Below are 16,951 nucleotides of genomic sequence, written 5' to 3'. Positions count from 1 at the left end.
CCTAATGTGAGTACAGTCAACTATACACAACAACACATATACAATATTACAACATGTTCCATGTCTTTGTACACTACAATACAGTATCAAGGCAAGTCTCCCACCCCACACTAAAAATTGGGCATTGTCCCCAATGCACATCATACTAATAAGAGGGTAAAAGAAACTCCTTGGTATGCCAAAGGCCGAAACACTAGCAGCTCATGGGGTACTCAGACTTCTCCCAATCTTGGTCCTTCGTGCGGGTACCTCACACTTAGTTCCAACCAATGGTTTGTTGTTACATCCTTCCAATGGCTTTGTGTTCCATGTTCCTAAAAATAAAAAATCTACACTACAAGAATAATACAATAATAAATAAAAATAAAATAAAATAGGGTTGCCTCCCAACAAGCGCTTGATTTAAAGTCGCGGCACGACGCAAACAATTTTACCACTTTTCTCGCCACTTGGACGATATGAACTGTGCACCTAGCTTGGAATCAAGCTTGTGACCATGAGCGATAGGGGGTGGTAAGTTGATTATCGAGCCGAGCCTTAAATTCTTCATTTTGCACTTCTTGGCTCTCATGTGAGGAATGTCATTTTGGTTTTTTGTTTCCTCAAATTGTAAAATGTATGGTTGTTGCCTTTCCTCCTCGCAGTCCCTCACGGACTCATGTAGTTCAATTTTTATATCACTACACAATTCTAATGTTGAAAAATGCTTGGAATGTGACTTCAAACCTTCATTTTGCAATTTTTCTATTCTGACATCCTCTTCTTTCCCCGGACTAGAGTCATTCTCAACCAGATTTTTATTTACACCGGTTGATTCTAAGTCCATGTTTTTCTCGGCATCATTGGTACTCATGGGGTCGGTTGGCTGAGGTTCAATTCTTGACTCTTCAAATTTTAGCTCACATTCTCCCTCATTTTCAAGAATGGTCTCCAACATGAGTATTATTTTCTCATTTTGAGCAATTGAGAGTTCTTGGTTTTGATTAAGTGCCAAGGAATTTTGGAGACTATTTTCCAAAAGCTCCTCCAAGGCACTTTGTTCTTTGTGTCCTCCTTCAAGTAAGCACTCCAACATGAGCTTGAACTCTCCCTTTCGGCCATGCTCAACTTCTTCCAATTCGTTAGCCCTATCATTTTCATCAAAAACAATAGAATCATCATAGCGGGGGCTTGGGGAAGGGAAGGACCAATCAACACAATCATCCCAATGACCATTTTGAAAACCACACTTATCACGAATACTCCACTCATGGGTTTGAGATTGTGCGCACAATCCACCCCCGGGAAAATTTAAACAATTTTGCCACGAGTGTGGTCCTCCACAATAAAGACAAGGGTCATCACAGTATGAACAACTACCATCCCACCAATTTTTATTATATGATGCCATTTTTCAAAACTAAGAAAATAAACAAGACCCAAACAATAAAGATAGACTAAGGTAAGAAAAATTAATTACACAAATATTAACAAGTTGGGTATAGAGAAAACTGACCATACTATGAATTTTTGTATTTCTATCAATGGTAATTGATAATTCCGTTAACTCCCCGGCAACGGCGCCAACATTTGATCACGTCCAACTATGCCTTATAAAAAGGACAATGCGGACGTTGCAAATATAACCTGAGTATTCTGCCCAGAGTCGAATCCACAGAGAATTAACCTATCAATCACTATCTTTAGAACTACTAAACTCTTGAGAACCAATTTCCCCAAATGTTTGAATCACAGTTGATGGTGTCTTCAATAACTAAAATTGCACGTAAATAAACAGCTGTAAACTAAGGATGCTAAGGTTGTAAACAATAATGAGAAGACGCTAAGGTAATGACTTCCCTTATTGATGGAATCCCTTCTGTTTATGCTTCATACACATTTCCCAACACACCTCTATCAATCATGAACACTTTTCTTACCGTAAATCTCTCCCGAGTAATCACAGTAATATACTATTGCACTCTCCCGAGATACACTAGCTAGCTTTAATTAACACAGTTCACTTAAGATTGCACCCAAGGCTTCGTTATCCCTAATCCCGCCTTTAAACCCGCAGTTATAGATCCCTCTTATACTTTGGGAGTGGTGTTGCTCAACAATAACCTAAATATGCACTCTCTCCCGAGTTATGCACACTAAATAGGCACAGCTAATTGAGGATCCTGTCAATTAACTACAACATACACAAAGTTGAACAAATAAAGATTGAGACTAGCAATTTGTATTCACATAAACAAGAAGTTCATCCCCAAATAGGTTCCATCAAAACCTTAGACAAAAGATTTAGCTACTCATAACTATGGGTAAATAAACTAAAACAATATTCATCATAAAACTTGCAAGAAAAATAAAGAGAAGAAGAAACCAAGATGTTTTGGGTGATCTCTCGCACTTGTTCTTCTTCCAAAAATACTCTCCAAAACAATACATCCTCTCTTGGGCGGAGTCTAGTGTTTAAAATAGGGTTTTAGGCTAAAAATCCCGTATTTTGCACTTTAGTCCCTGAAATTTCCGCCTCCTGCCGCTGTTCTACCGGGTTCGCGATCAAACCGCGGCCAAACATGGCCTCTGATTCTTCAATTGTCTGCGTCTGTACTCTGCCGTGGTTCTGCCGCGGTCTCGGTGAAACCGCGGTTTTTCATCCTGTTCTGTTTGGAATTTGGGAAAACACAAAACATGAAAGTTGTAGCCCTTTGAGTTATCTTTCCAACCATATATTATGGAGCCAAACTGGAGTTCTGAGTAAAATGTTATGTATATTTTACTAGACAGTGCGCAATATGCCTCATCGAGTCTTCGTTTGTTCTCAACTATCAAATTTGACCCCCGAACACGATCCCGGCTTAATTCCTTGAACTTTTACTCAGATTTCAAAGCTTTAATCACTTAAATTCATTCCATAACATCTATATAGCTCGGAATCACACCTACAAGGCATAAAACACATAATTAGTGCAAAACACTAACGATTAAAGCACAAAAGTGTAATAATCAACTAAAACACGTAATTATAGCCTATCATCAGAAACATAGCCAAATACGCTATTAGTTTATATGTTAAATTATATTCTAATCAGAATTCTGCACGTACAGAAGGGATGAAATTACAATTGAAAAAGTTAAATAGCTAGCAAACCACATAACAGCTGATCTATATATTGCTACATCATGTTTTGAAGGTACATAAAGAATATTGACTCTTCAACAACGAAACTTATTACTGTATGATAAAACATGACAAGATTAGTCATCTCCTTGCCATCTTACGACATTCATAGTTAGTTAATCATATCAAGTGAAACGATAATTACATTTCTTTCATGAACTTGGTCTCAACAAACCCTAACTAGTTACTATTACACATCCAAACTCGCAATAGAAATTACTCACGAGAATATATATAGTATAAGCATTGAGAAAACAATGCAGCTATTCAAATAAAACATGAAAATAGTTAGAAAAGTAAAAATGAACAGAAGTTTCTGTACCGAGGGACAGATCTATACTGTTAGCTACAAGTTCACGTGAATCCAGTTATTTTGATATATCAACTTACGATCGATATAAGAACCCATTAACATCAAATTCTGGATTCGCCTTTGGAACCCTAGTAATTTGATGTTCCTTGATCTAATACTCTTCGCCTTTTAGACCGTTCACCAGTACCATAACTCGAAGGTTGTACTATAGACCTCAAAGTATCTCTCAAGAACAAGAGAGACTCATCACTACTATGATCTTTATCAACAGCTAATACAATCACATTACGAATTCTCCCTCCTAATGTGACCATTTCAGCTCTAAGAGGACTCAATCCGAGCGATTTTAGGGTTTCGATTAGGTCAGGGATGAGATCGAACCGATCCTCGCAACAAAGAGAAGCCTTAATGAGTAATCTCCCATCAGCTAAGCAATCATTTGATGATAGAACTGTGATTTCATCAGTTTCAGAAGGGAAGTTTGTTTCATCAAGTTGCATGATTTCTGAAGTCTGTTGTTTTAACTCCCTCACACGTTGAACCACTTTGGCTAGCAAAGATGCTTTATCTGTCTGTAAAATGAAAAAAACAAAACACATTCAAAAAGAGAACCAAAAAGAGGAATAAAAAAAATGCTATGGTTATTTACATTTTTTTTTTTGTAGAAAAAGTGAAACTACTTTTCTAATCCCATGTAATGTATATGGGACCTTTTCACTACCGTGTTCTAATAAATCAGAATCTTGAATACCAAAAGTGAGTGGGGGGGGGGGGGGACAGGTGAAATCATGATTTTGTTCTACTTCAAATCCAAAGGTCTTGAGATCTTGACTTTTTGCAATATGAAATATATCTTGAGTAGTTTCGGTAAGAAATTCGGTAAGGAGATAAATGACCTAAGTAATAAGGTTTAGCCTAAACTGGCATGGAACCAAAAAATTCAAAGGACAATTAAAGTTAATTTCTTCTGTAAAGCTATGCCCCTTAAATTTGGTTTTAAAAAAATTCGAAGCTAAAAAAGGGATTTGTTTTTGTTGGAAATAAAAGAATATATCAAATAAATAGATGAATTTGTTCATTATTCCACCCAAAAAATAATCATGTTTTCATTCAATATTCCACCATATTTAGTAAGGAAAAAGAGAGAGTAAGGGAGTAACACAAGAGTACTAGTAAGTTATATGCACCCATCTTAAAAAAAAAAAAATTATACCACGAGTTTAAGTCATTTCTATCTGTTAAATGAGGTAGCGTATCATATTTCAAGATTGCAAATCTCATATTTAAGGGGATTTACTTGTTGATATTCTTTACATGATTGACAGAGTAAAAAATTCTTTATATACACGCTATTTGTACGGAGAAATTACCTTTGAATTGCAGGAAAGTAGGGTTCTGAGTCTATCAAGATGAGAATTAATCCTTTCTCTTCTTCTTCTTTCAGCTTCTTTATGATTCTTAGAAGCAGCGATAGCTCTTGCCTCGGGAGTAGTAATACTCTCTACAGTTTCTTGAAATTTCACTGCTTGAGAGTAAAATGATGAGCTACAAAAGCTTTTGATAGCTGGAATATCAAAACCATATTCTCCCATATTCTCGTTTGATTTATTTTGGGTCAAATGATGGCCAAAATCCAAGTTTTCTAGCATGTTTTCTTGTTGCATATTGATGGTTTTTTGGATTCTAAAGAGAAACTTTCGGTGGGAATTTAGAGAAAGAAATAAGTGGAAATGATTGGATAAGATGTATGATTATGTCCGGGGCGGATGTAGAATGTAATGTACGGGTTCTCGTGAACCCACTAATTTTTGTCCAAACAATATAAATATATTCTAAAAATTCATTAAATATTTACAAATATTTAATGTGAACCTAGTTGTTATTAAAAATTTACTCGAAATTGTTAAAAAAATCCATAAAAATTAAATCCTGAATCCGCTTCTTTATTTATGTCTAGGGTTTTGATAGGACTTTTCTTCTTCTCTTTTATCTTTTTGGTCGTTTCTTCTTTGTTGAGGTCGTTTTGGTTGAGTTGTGGTCACATGAAATGATGGTATGAAAACCACGCGGTTTTATTTTATGTGAAAAAAGAGAAAGCACCTTTTATCTTCTTGTAAGCACCTTCAATTTGACCAACACAGAGGAAAAGATTTTGATAAGAATTGTCCAAGATTATATTAGAAAATAAAGATATATCTTAATTATTGTGAGACACTTAACATCCCCTCATATGCCCAGCATACTGATTAAAACACAACACTAGGAAACACAATAACTGGGGTATGGCATGATATTGATATCATGGTAAGAAATAAATATCAGACCTAATTCAATTTTAAAAATTAACTCGTGAGATGATGATTATCAAAAATCAGTATGTTATTTACTCCATCCAAAACTAAGATCGTTAACCAATGTGTTGTTAATAGTTACTACATCATGTCGAAGACATGATTAATTGTATAAAAATGTCATTTTAATAACAAAATTTAATATGACATCGGCGCAAATCTTGAGTTCAAATCTCATGCTACCTTTCAATAAGAAAGATTCTAGTGCTTGGCCATAGGAATAAGACTCGTATACGAGAGCACGCTTATTGAAAAACATATACTCCTACAACGTGAATCTTCTCTTTATAATTAAATTTTTAAATAAAATTGTCACATACTAACTACTATCAAAGGTTCCACGCTTCTATATGAATACGGTAGGAATCGGGGCTACCCGATTTCATTCTTCGGTCGAGATAGGAACGTCATCCCCAAGGAGCTGGGACGTCAAGTCCGGATTGAGATCGACACCGATTACGGCCAGAAAGAAGCAGACTTCAAGTGGCATCGGCATAGCTTGATAACGAAAAAGGAGAGATATCCGCAATTGGTCGAGGATCGTGGCGTGAATCTTGGAACGAATCAATCTACAATAGTTAATTAGATGTTAATATAAGTTAAGATCCCATTCATTTGTAAGCATCATTATCCACTAATAAGAATACACACATCCACTGCTCTCTTCATCTTACTTATCGTTCGTTACTGTTCATCATTGTTATTTCATTTCTTTACTGTTATTATTGCTCTATCTCGAGACCGTCTTGAATCGAGGTCAAGACTCCATTCGCATACTGGTTTGGTGTATCCTATCGCCTAATTTATCTGTTTAATTCCTTGTTTATTAATTGGTATTGGATTAAATCACATATTCTTAAAACCATAATATAAGTTTAATTGTTACCCGAATTATAGGATAAACAGTTTGGCGCCCACCTTGGGGCTAAGGATAATAGTGATTGTTCGGTGCTGATTCTGATAACACACATTATTTAACGCTTGGTCTTGTCAAGTATTTTTTCTCAAGTTAAGACATGTCAAACTCACAAAACGCACCCATACATGGTGACGATGGTCTCGGGTTTCACGGGGAGAACGATAACATAATTGCTCCAGGAGCCGAGGTGCCACCGGTTAATCTCGGGGAAGCATCAGTTTCCAATTTGGTCGATGTCAGTTCGCACATTGCTTTAAATACGGACCTGGGCACGGACCCCGAAGGGAGTGTACATAGGGAACGCCAATCTGGTGGCCAGAGTACACAGGGCAGATAAGATGGAGGAGTTAGTCTTCAGGTGATATTCGAGATTCTACAGGCTCAACAGGATGTTATTGCTCAGCTTCAAAATCAACATAGAACTCCGAGTGGGGTTGAGCTGAAAATCATTCGCCGTACCGAGCCAGTGCCAGAGAGGTCGAATGGTAACGGATCGGGGACCGATCCTGCAGTAATGAAAATGCTCGAGGAGCTCACCAAGAGAATCAAGTCAGGAGAGAAGAAAATCAAAGCTAATGATAAAAAAAATGGAGACATACAACTCTCGACTTGATCAGATACTAGGGGCACCACCAATCTTGAAAGGGATGGATTCAAAGAAGTTTGTACAAAATCTGTTTCCTCAAAGTGCTGCTCCGAAGCCTATTCCAAAGAAGTTTCGTATGCCAGACATACCCAAAGTTAATAGGACCACTGATCCCAACGAGCATGTTACTTCATATACATGCACCATCAAGGGTAACAATTTAGAAGATGATGAGATCGAATATGTGTTGTTGAAAAAGTTCGGAGAGATCCTTTCAAAGGGAGCAATGATTTGGTATCACAACCTGCCGCCAAATTCCATCGACTTATTTGCCATGTTAGAAGATTCTTTCGTAAAGACACACGCCGTGGCCGTAAAGGACGCAACAAGAAAATCGGACCTTTTCAAGGTAAGACAAAGAGATAACGAAATGCTGAGGGAGATCGTATCCCGATTTCAAATGGAACGCATAGAGTTGCCACCAATCACATATGATTGGGCCATTCAAGCTTTCACCCAAGGGTTGAACGAGTAGAGTTCAATAGCATCACATCAGTTGAAACAAATTTTGATCGAGTATCCAAATAACTTGGGCAGATGTGCACAATCGATATCAATCGAAGATTAGGGTCGATGATGACCAATTAGGAGCCCCTTCCGGTTCAGTATATCCAAACAGGTTGATAGTTATAGCCTAGAGGGACGTCGACATGGAGCCGAGGTCGAACAAAGAATGATATTAACCATATACCGCATATCAAAGGAACAATAGTTCAAGACGCAATTCCACCAGGAATGATCGAAGAAGTGATCGAGAACAGAATTCTCGGGGACTTATGAGCAAAAGTTATTCTGATAAGTATGCTGATCCCACAGAGGCACCTCGATTATTCGAATATAACTTTAGTGTCGATGAATCGGGCATTGTATCGGCAACCGAAAAGATCAAAGATACTAGGTGGCCCAGACCCATACGGACCGATCCTTCCCAAAGAAACCAAAATTTGATGTGCAAGTATCATGGCACGTATGGTCACAGGACCGAGGATTGAATGCAATTAAGGGAGGAGGTATACCATCTATTCAATGAGGGCCATCTTCGAGAGTTCCTCAGCGATCAGGCTAGGAATCATTTCAGAGAAAGGGACGCCAACAGGAAAAATGAGCAGGAGGAACCCCAACATGTCATTCATATGATCGTCGGTGGGGTCGATATTCCATATGGACCCATATTCAAACGCACTAAGGTATCAATCACTAAGGAAAAATGAACCCAAGATTATATGCACGAAGGCTCCTTATCATTCAACGATGAAGAAACAGAAGGCATTTCTCATCCCTACAACGACGCTCTGGTAATTTCTATCTTATTAAATAAAGTTCAAGTTAAGCATGTTTTAGTGGATCCAGGTAGCTCGATGAATATCATCCGACCAAGAGTCGTGGAGCATCTTGGCCTACAAAATAAAATCATTCCTGCGGCTCGGGTCTTAAACGGCTTCAATATGGCCAGTGAGACAACTAAAGGGGAGATTATTCTACCGGTGGACATGGCTAGAACCATTTAGGATACCAAGTTTCACGTGATCGAGGGCGACATAAGGTACAATGCCTAATCAAAAGGCCTTGGATCCATAATATAAGGGCGGTCCCTTCGATTCTCCACCAAATAATGAAATTCTCTATACCAGACGGTGTAAAAATAATATACGGGGAGCAGCATGCTGCAAAGGAAATATTTGCGGTCGACGAGGTAATACCGATATCGACGTTATCAACCTCGAAAAGGTCGAGAATCAAAGGTAAACAGGAATCCAAATAGCATTCACAACCATCAGCCTCAACCGAATTAGAGAAGTAGGAGACATAAGAAGAAGAAGAAGAAGAAGAAGAAGAAGAAGAAGAAGAAGAAGAGGATTTTCTAACCCCTCAAACCTTTATTGTTTCCGAAGATTCCGACGCCACCAAATCAACGGTCGAAGAGCTGGAACAAGTTATATTGATCGAGTACCTGCCCGAGCGAAAGGCATATACCTAGAAACAATATTAACTCTCGAACTCAAGAAAAAGCTTATTCAATTTCTTATTGATAATATGTATTGTTTTGCTTGGTCCCATTTAGACGTGACAAGGATCCCGCCACGACGCAGCGGCTAAGCCTGGACCCTAGGTTTAAACCAGTGAAGCAAAATAGAAGACCCCAGTCCGAGGTAACACATGCATTTATAAAATATGAGGTAACTAAACTTCTCAAAATAGGGTTCATTCGGAAGGTAAAATACCCCGAATGATTTGCCAATGTAGTCATAGTCCCTAAAAAGGGAACAAACATAGAATGTGTGTAGATTATAAAGATTTAAACAAGGCATGCCCCAAAGATTCTTTTCCGCTGCCTAACATCGATCGCATGATCGACGCCACGGCTGGGCATAAGATCCTTACCTTTCTCGATGCCTATTCCGGATACAATCAAATTCAAATGAACCCGGAATATCAGGAAAAGACTTCATTTATCACCAAGTATGGGACATATTATTATAATGTAATGCCCTTCGGGCTAAAAAATGCAGGAGCTACTTTCCAATGCCTAGTAAATAAAATATTCGAAGAACAAATAGGTAAGTCAATGGAAGTTTATATCGATGACATGCTAGTTAAGTCACTGCGCGCAGAGGACCATTTGGCTCATTTGTAGGAAACGTTTGAGATTTTGAGGAAATATAACATGAAGCTCAACCTTGAGAAATGTGCTTTCGGGGTCGGTTTGGGCAAATTCCTGGGCTTCATGGTATCAAATCGGGGGATCGAGATCAACCCCAATAAAATCAAGGCCATCGAAGATATCATGTCATGGATAGTGTAAAAGCCGTGCAGAGGCTGACTGGATAGATTGCTGCTTTAGGCCGATTCATCTCGAGGTCGTCGGATCGGAGCCACAAATTTTTCTCTCTACTCAAAAAGAAGAATGATTTCACATGGACCCTGAAATACCAACATGCATTGGAGGAATTAAAGTGATACCTATTGAGGCACCACTGCTTCACACTCCAAAGGTAGATGAGAAACTTTACTTGTACTTGGCAGTATCATAAATCGTGGTAAGTGGTGTCCTGGTTCGAGAAGATCAAGGTACATAATTTTCTATTTATTATGTAAGTCGACCTTAGGAGAAGTAGAAACTCCAGCGCAGTTCTTAGCACGTTCGAGGACGAACGTATGTTTAAGTGGGAGAGAATGTAACAACTCGACCGGTCGTTTTGAGCTCTTGCATGTTGTTCGATAGTTTGAGGCCATGAGTAGCTTCACTTCAGGTATTATGACTTGTACACGTGGTCAGAATTGAATTTTAGGAAGTTCGGGGTTGATTTGGAAAGAAAATTCTCATTTCGAAAGCTTTAAGTTGAAAGAATTGACTGAGATTGGATTTTTGGGTAAACAACCTCGGAATTAGAATTTTAAGGTTCCAGCAGGTTTGTATGATTATTTTAGACTTGGGCGTATGTTCGAATCGGGATTTGGATGGCCCTGGAGTATTTCAACACCTATTATGGAAGTAGCACTTTGGAAGAATTTCATGAATTTGGGGTGGAGGTGAATTTTATGTTAGCGATGTCCGTTTGGGATTTCGAGTCTGGGAATAGCTCCGTAAAGTAATTAAGGTATTGAGAGCGCATCTGGAAGTAGATTCAAAGGTCCGTAGGTCATTTTGGGGTCATTTGGCTAAAGTTAGAAATTTGAAGGTTTTTGAGAAGTTTGACCGGTAGTGGACTTTTTGATATCGGCGTCGGATTTAGATTCCTAAAGTTTGAGTAGGTCCATAATGACAAATATGTTTTGTGTGCAAAATTTGAGATCAATCGAACGTGATTTGATAGGTTTCGACATCAAATGTAGAAGTTTGAAGTTCTAGGGTTCATAAAGCTTGAATTGAGTTCCGATTCGTGATCTCGATGTTGTTTGATGTGATTTGAATGCTTTACTAAGTTCGCAATGTATTTTGGAACTGGTTGGTGCGATTGGACGGGGCCTCAGGGGGCCTCGTTTGGATTCGGGATGGTCTGCAGATTGAGTTCGGCCTTGTGGAGGTGTTGAGGCTGCTATTTTCTGGTGTAACCCCACCTGCGAGATTAGGCCCGCAGGTGCAGGGGCCGCAAAGGCGGCCATGAGGGTCGCATAAGAGGCTTAGGATTGAGAAGACTGGGACCCGCAGATGCCGCCAAGTTCCGCAGAAGTGGGACCGCACCTGCGCGCGGGGTTTGATGAAGGACCACGGAAGCGGTATTTTTTCCACGCCTGCGGAACCGTAGAAGTGGTCAAGTGACCACAGGTGCGAGGAATCGCTGGGCAGTGTGTTTATTTAAAAGACGGGAGTTGGTCCATTTTCTTTCATTTTCTCTTGGTTTGGGCGATTCTTGGAGGGTTTCAAGAGGGGGTTTTCATCATCAATGGCAAGGTAAACTATCCCCACCTATTATAAGTTAAATACATTGATTATGTATAGATTTTAATATAGAAATTAGTGGAAATTTGGGGTTTTGAAGAAAAACCTAGAAATTGGTATTCTTAAATTTTGACCACGAAGTTGGACATGGAATTGGGAATAAATTATATATTTGAGTTTGTAAGGTTATGGGTGATGGTTATCTTCGAAGATTTTTGGAACCTGGGCACGTCGGCCGAGGGTGATTTTTATCGACTTTTTGATTGGGGATAGAAATTGTTATAAATTGAATTGTTATGAGTATTTGAGTATATATTTGTGGGTTTGCATAGTTATTAACTAGTTTTGGAGCATTGTGCATCGGTTGGAGTTGTCGGAAGGGCTTGGGAGCCTGTTATGGAACTTAGGAGCGAGGTGAGTCTCCTTTCTAACCTTTTGAGAGGAAATTAACCCCATAGGTGAAATAAATTAACATATGCTTTAATTGTGGGGTCTACGTATGCACAAGATGACGAGAATCTGTACGTAGCTACTAGCTATGCCTATGTCTGGGTAGCCTAGGTTTACATCCTGTCTTATTGATGTTACCATCAATTTATGTTTATTGTTTTCCTTGAGAAGAAGAAAGATTTAGGTTGAGCAATAATTGTCTTGAAAGGATTGAATTTTGAAGAATCTAAGTTTTAAAAGCTTTCATTTGAACTTCGTAATTTCGAAAATAATTTAGGAATATTATAATAGCTTAAGGAATCTATGGGTAACCGTGTCGCATGTACGTTTCACGAGCGAGAAAATTACTCAAAACATTTCAAGATGAATTTCCATTATTTTGAAAAGAATCAAGAAAGAGATATGACTTAAATGTTAAATTTATATTTGACCGCGTTGCAGGTATGATTCGCGAGCGGGGTAATTTCCTAAATTTATCTTTGAGCGCGTCGCATGTATGATTCGCAAGCGGGGACAGCGTCGTATGTATGATTCACGAGCGGAGAAATAGATGCATCTATGGTTTGCGCCGTTCGACCCTCGGCAGTGCAAAATTTATAGTTTTGTTGGATCGGGCCGAACGTCCTCGGTGGAATTTATGTGTGATAATAGAATTGGAAACCCTTTCCATAACTTGTATAAATTCGTGATTTGAAAGATCAAATGTTTTAAATAAAGGAAGTGTTTTGGGGTCCTTTAGTATGATAAAAGAATTGTTCAGCTATTTCTTGTTCTGAGCTTTGTTGTTATCTTTATAAATCATGCTTAATTAAAATTTCATATTATCATATTGTTGGACCACTAGTAAGTGTCGGAGTCGGCCTCTCGTCACTACTTCTTCGAGGTTAGACTGGATACTTACTCGGTACGCGTTGTTTTCGTACTCATACTACACTTGCTGTACATTTTGTTGTACAAGCATATATACATTTAGTGGCCTTGTAGATGCAATGGCATGGTTAACACGGGGCCTTAGGTGAGCTACATCTTATATACGATCCGCAGCCAGCAGAGTCTCCTGCAGGCCATCACGACCTTTAACGAATTTTGGACCGTGACAAAATTAAAGTGTAATAATCGACTAAAACATGAAATTATAGCCTACATCATGCTCAAAACCCAAAGATTCACTTTACAAAAGTTTAGACAAAACCCCCAATTTCTCTTTTGAAATCATCAATCAAATGTCAAAATCGAAGATAGAATCATGGAATACAATCAAAATCGAGTAGAAAATACTTACCCCAGTTCATGTGGTGCAAATCTCCCAAATCTGAGCTGTATATTACAAAATATGATAAAATGACCAAAACCTTCGAAATATAGTACTTTATACGCACTGCCCAGGTGAACCCTTGACGAATGCGTAACAATCCTCACGTTCACAAAGAACAAAATTTACGCTGCCTCAATTATCTCTACACGTTTGTGGAACAAGCCTCGTGAACGTGATGCCCACAGTAGACAGACCTACACGGATGCAGGAGCAACATCGTAAATGTGAATAGGAAACCATCGACCTACCCAACTCAGCTCAACATTACGCGAACGCGTAGAAGCGAACTCGAATGCGAAGGAGACCAAACCCCCGCTCTACGCGAACGCTGTAAACCTTCCGTGAATGCGAATGAGAAGAAAATATATATCTCCAAGTATCACTTCGTGATCGCGGCCTCATCTTTGCGATCGTGAAGAACAACTGAAACACCATCAATCAACAATACAAAAACCATTCGAAATGATCCGAATCACCTATGAAACTCACCCGAGCCCCTCGGAACCCCATTCGAACATGCCAACAAGTCTCAAAACATAACACTGACCTACTCAAGGCCTCAAATCACACATAACAACATCAAAACCATGAATCACACCTCAAATCGAACTTAATGAACTTTTGAACTTTTAACTTCACTCGCGCCGAACCATATCAAATAAATCCGGAATAACCTCAAATTTTGGATACAAGTCTTAAATGGCATAATTATGCTATTTCAATTCCCAGAACCACAATTTCAACTCTCAATCAAACCTATGAACTTCCAAACCTTCAAATTGCCAACTTTCCCCAATTAACGCCAAAACCTTCAAGAAGCATCCAGATGCAAATCCTGGAATACACCCAAGTCCAAAATCACCATATGGATCTAACGGAACCATCAAAACTCCGATCCAAGATCAGCTACACAAAAGTCAAACTTGGTCAACTCTTCCAACTTAAAGCTTCATAGTTGAGAATCATTCTTCCAAATCAATCTCCAATCATCTGAAAACCAATATCGACGATATAACACAAGTCATAATACATCATAAGGAAGTACTCATGCCTTCGAACCATCAAAGGAATGCAAATACTCAAAATAACCAGTAGGGTCGTTACATCATTATAATTTGTGAAACTCGTGTACACATTATAATTATCACAAGTACTGATTTTCACATACCACATGAGAGGAAATTTTTCAAATTATCATGACCTAATTACGTTAATATGGGGATGAATTTTTAGAAATCTTCCAACAATAGTTTATCTATATTGTGATTCCATTATTCTAGCGTAATCCTTAGATCTGAAGTTTACCATAGGCATACTATTGTGAGTCGTTCTCCTTGCCTTCCCCGCTTCTTACTCTTGGTGATTGGGAGTCGCAAAGGAGCCGGTTGCATTAGTAAGAGTGGTCACACAAAACATTTTTATTCCATTAATATCTTATATTTTCTGATTTGCCCAAGTTAGGGCTTCATTTTGGTTAGTAACACACACCGAAGGTATGCTATCCGGCGACCGATCGAGTAGAGCACGAGTTCCAGTTGCTAAGAGTGTGAAAGAGCCACTGGAGCATTAACTTCTAGAGAAAGAGAGAGAAATTCTTATCTTCGTACTGCTAATAGCAACTCTACATAAGTCAGTTTTCTTATATTGTCGATCCCCGATTTACATAAAGGAGGAGGTTTTAGTAAGTTAACAATTAGTGTATGTAACGACCCGACCGATTATTTTGAGAGTTAGCATTTTGTTCAGTACTTTAAGGTCTCAAGAAGCTTTGTATTATGTATTAGTACTTGCGTGTATGGTCTCTTTTGGTTTTTGGGTGATTCGGGATTGATTTGAAAGAATGATTTTTATTTTAGAAGCTTAAGCGATAAGAGTTGACCGGAGTTTAACTTTTGCATAGACGACTCTGAAATGATGTTTTGATGATTCTAATATATTCGTATGGTGATTTTTTACTTAGGTGTATGTCCGGATTTGGATTTGGAGATCCGTAGGTAGATTTGATGTTTTTTGGCGAAAGTTTAAAAGTTTGACCAGGAGTCGACTTTAGATGTTGTTCGGTGTGATTTGAGGCTTCGAGAAGGTTTTCGTTATGTTTTGGGACTTGTTGGTGTGATTGGATGGGGTCCCGGAGGCCTTGGGTGTGTTTCAAATGAATTTTAGGTCATCTGTATGATGTTAAGGAGGTCTAGTTGTGGTGTTTCGCATCTGCGCGTGTGGGAGCGCAGATGCGGATCCGCTTCTGCATGATTTTATGTCTCTTCTGCGAGATGGTGCATGTTCAGGGTTTTTGCTTATGAGGATGAGGGATCTTAGGTGTAGGTATGCGTTTGCAAAGAAGGATCGCAGATGCTAAGTTGAGGCTCTAGGTGGTCGTTTGCTTCTGCAGACATTTTCGTGCTTCTGCACAGTCGCAGATGCGATTGTTGGTTTGCGGGTACGGTTCCTGGGCTTGTTAGTGAAGGCCGTAGATGCGGGATTTTGGCTCTTAAATTAGAGAGCGTAGATGCGATGTTTTGTCCGCAAATACAAAAATCCCTGGGTAGCTTCATATATATCGAGGGTTTGGTTGTTTTTATAACATCTTGAGTTGTAGAGCTCGATATTGGGCGACGTTGTAGGGGGTTTTCACGATTTTATTGGGGTAAGTATCTTAACTTAGATTTGATTATATTTCATGATTCCATTTTTGTTTTTATCATTTTATTAGTGATTTGAATTGGAGGAAATTGAGGATTTTTGTAAAAACTTTCCAAAATATACAATGATGATTTGAAGGCCGATTTGAGGTCAGAATTGGATGATTTTAGTTTGATTGGACTTGTATCGGAATGGATGTTTGGATTTTGTAAGTTTTGTCATGTTTCGAGGTGCGAGCTCGAGGTTGACTTTTTTATTTTTATTAAAGACCGAAACTTTATTATTTGAAATTATTTCATATTTCTTTTATTTATGATATTAAGTTATTTTGGCTATATTCAAGCCATCTGGAGGTTGTTTTATACTAGAAGGTCTTTTGAGAGTAAGCTTCTTTGAGGTAAGTATCATGCCTAACTTTGTGCGGGAGAAATGCCCCTTAGAATTTGGGTTGATTGTATTATTTGAATTATGTGAAAAATGGGTACATGAGGTGACGAGTGTGTACCCAACTTATATGTAGCAAAATTGACCAGTTTAGACTCTTAGGTTACTTTATGTATTTAATTAGAAGTTTTTATTACTTGTTATATCTTTTGTTGTTGAATTCATTCTTATATGCTCACATTGTGGTTGTTATTTCATGCTCTAGCTTCAATTGTTAGGTTTACTCGTATGTGACTTAATTGAAGTTACGACTACATGTTATATCTTTCATTGTCAAGTTTATTATGCTTTAACCGAAGTTGTTAGTACATGTTCTATACATCATT

General features: G+C 38.5%; 1 protein-coding gene across 3 annotated transcripts; it reads right to left on the bottom strand.

The window, feature by feature from the left end:
* Window positions 1-2,220: 2,220 nt before the first annotated feature.
* Window positions 2,221-5,198, bottom strand: LOC104210609 (transcription factor bHLH106-like). 3 transcript variants are annotated; one of them, XR_011404340.1, is made up of 3 exons: window positions 4,850-5,198; window positions 3,489-4,051; window positions 2,221-2,927 (listed from the first exon to the last, which is right to left on the bottom strand). XR_011404340.1 is itself a non-coding variant. In XM_009759554.2 (2 exons), exons 1-2 carry the CDS (start codon window positions 5,141-5,143, stop codon window positions 3,608-3,610), a joined length of 738 nt encoding a protein of 245 aa, XP_009757856.1. In that variant the 5' UTR covers window positions 5,144-5,198; the 3' UTR covers window positions 2,951-3,607. The 3 variants fall into 3 exon arrangements, 1 of the variants encoding a protein (XP_009757856.1); XR_706926.2 differs by having other exon boundaries at window positions 3,557-4,051; XM_009759554.2 differs by lacking the exon at window positions 2,221-2,927 and having other exon boundaries at window positions 2,951-4,051.
* Window positions 5,199-16,951: the final 11,753 nt, after the last annotated feature.

Source organism: Nicotiana sylvestris, chromosome 12 (genome assembly GCF_000393655.2).
Source record: "Nicotiana sylvestris chromosome 12, ASM39365v2, whole genome shotgun sequence".
NCBI lineage: Eukaryota > Viridiplantae > Streptophyta > Magnoliopsida > Solanales > Solanaceae > Nicotiana > Nicotiana sylvestris.
This window is presented reverse-complemented; position numbering and strand designations above follow the sequence as displayed.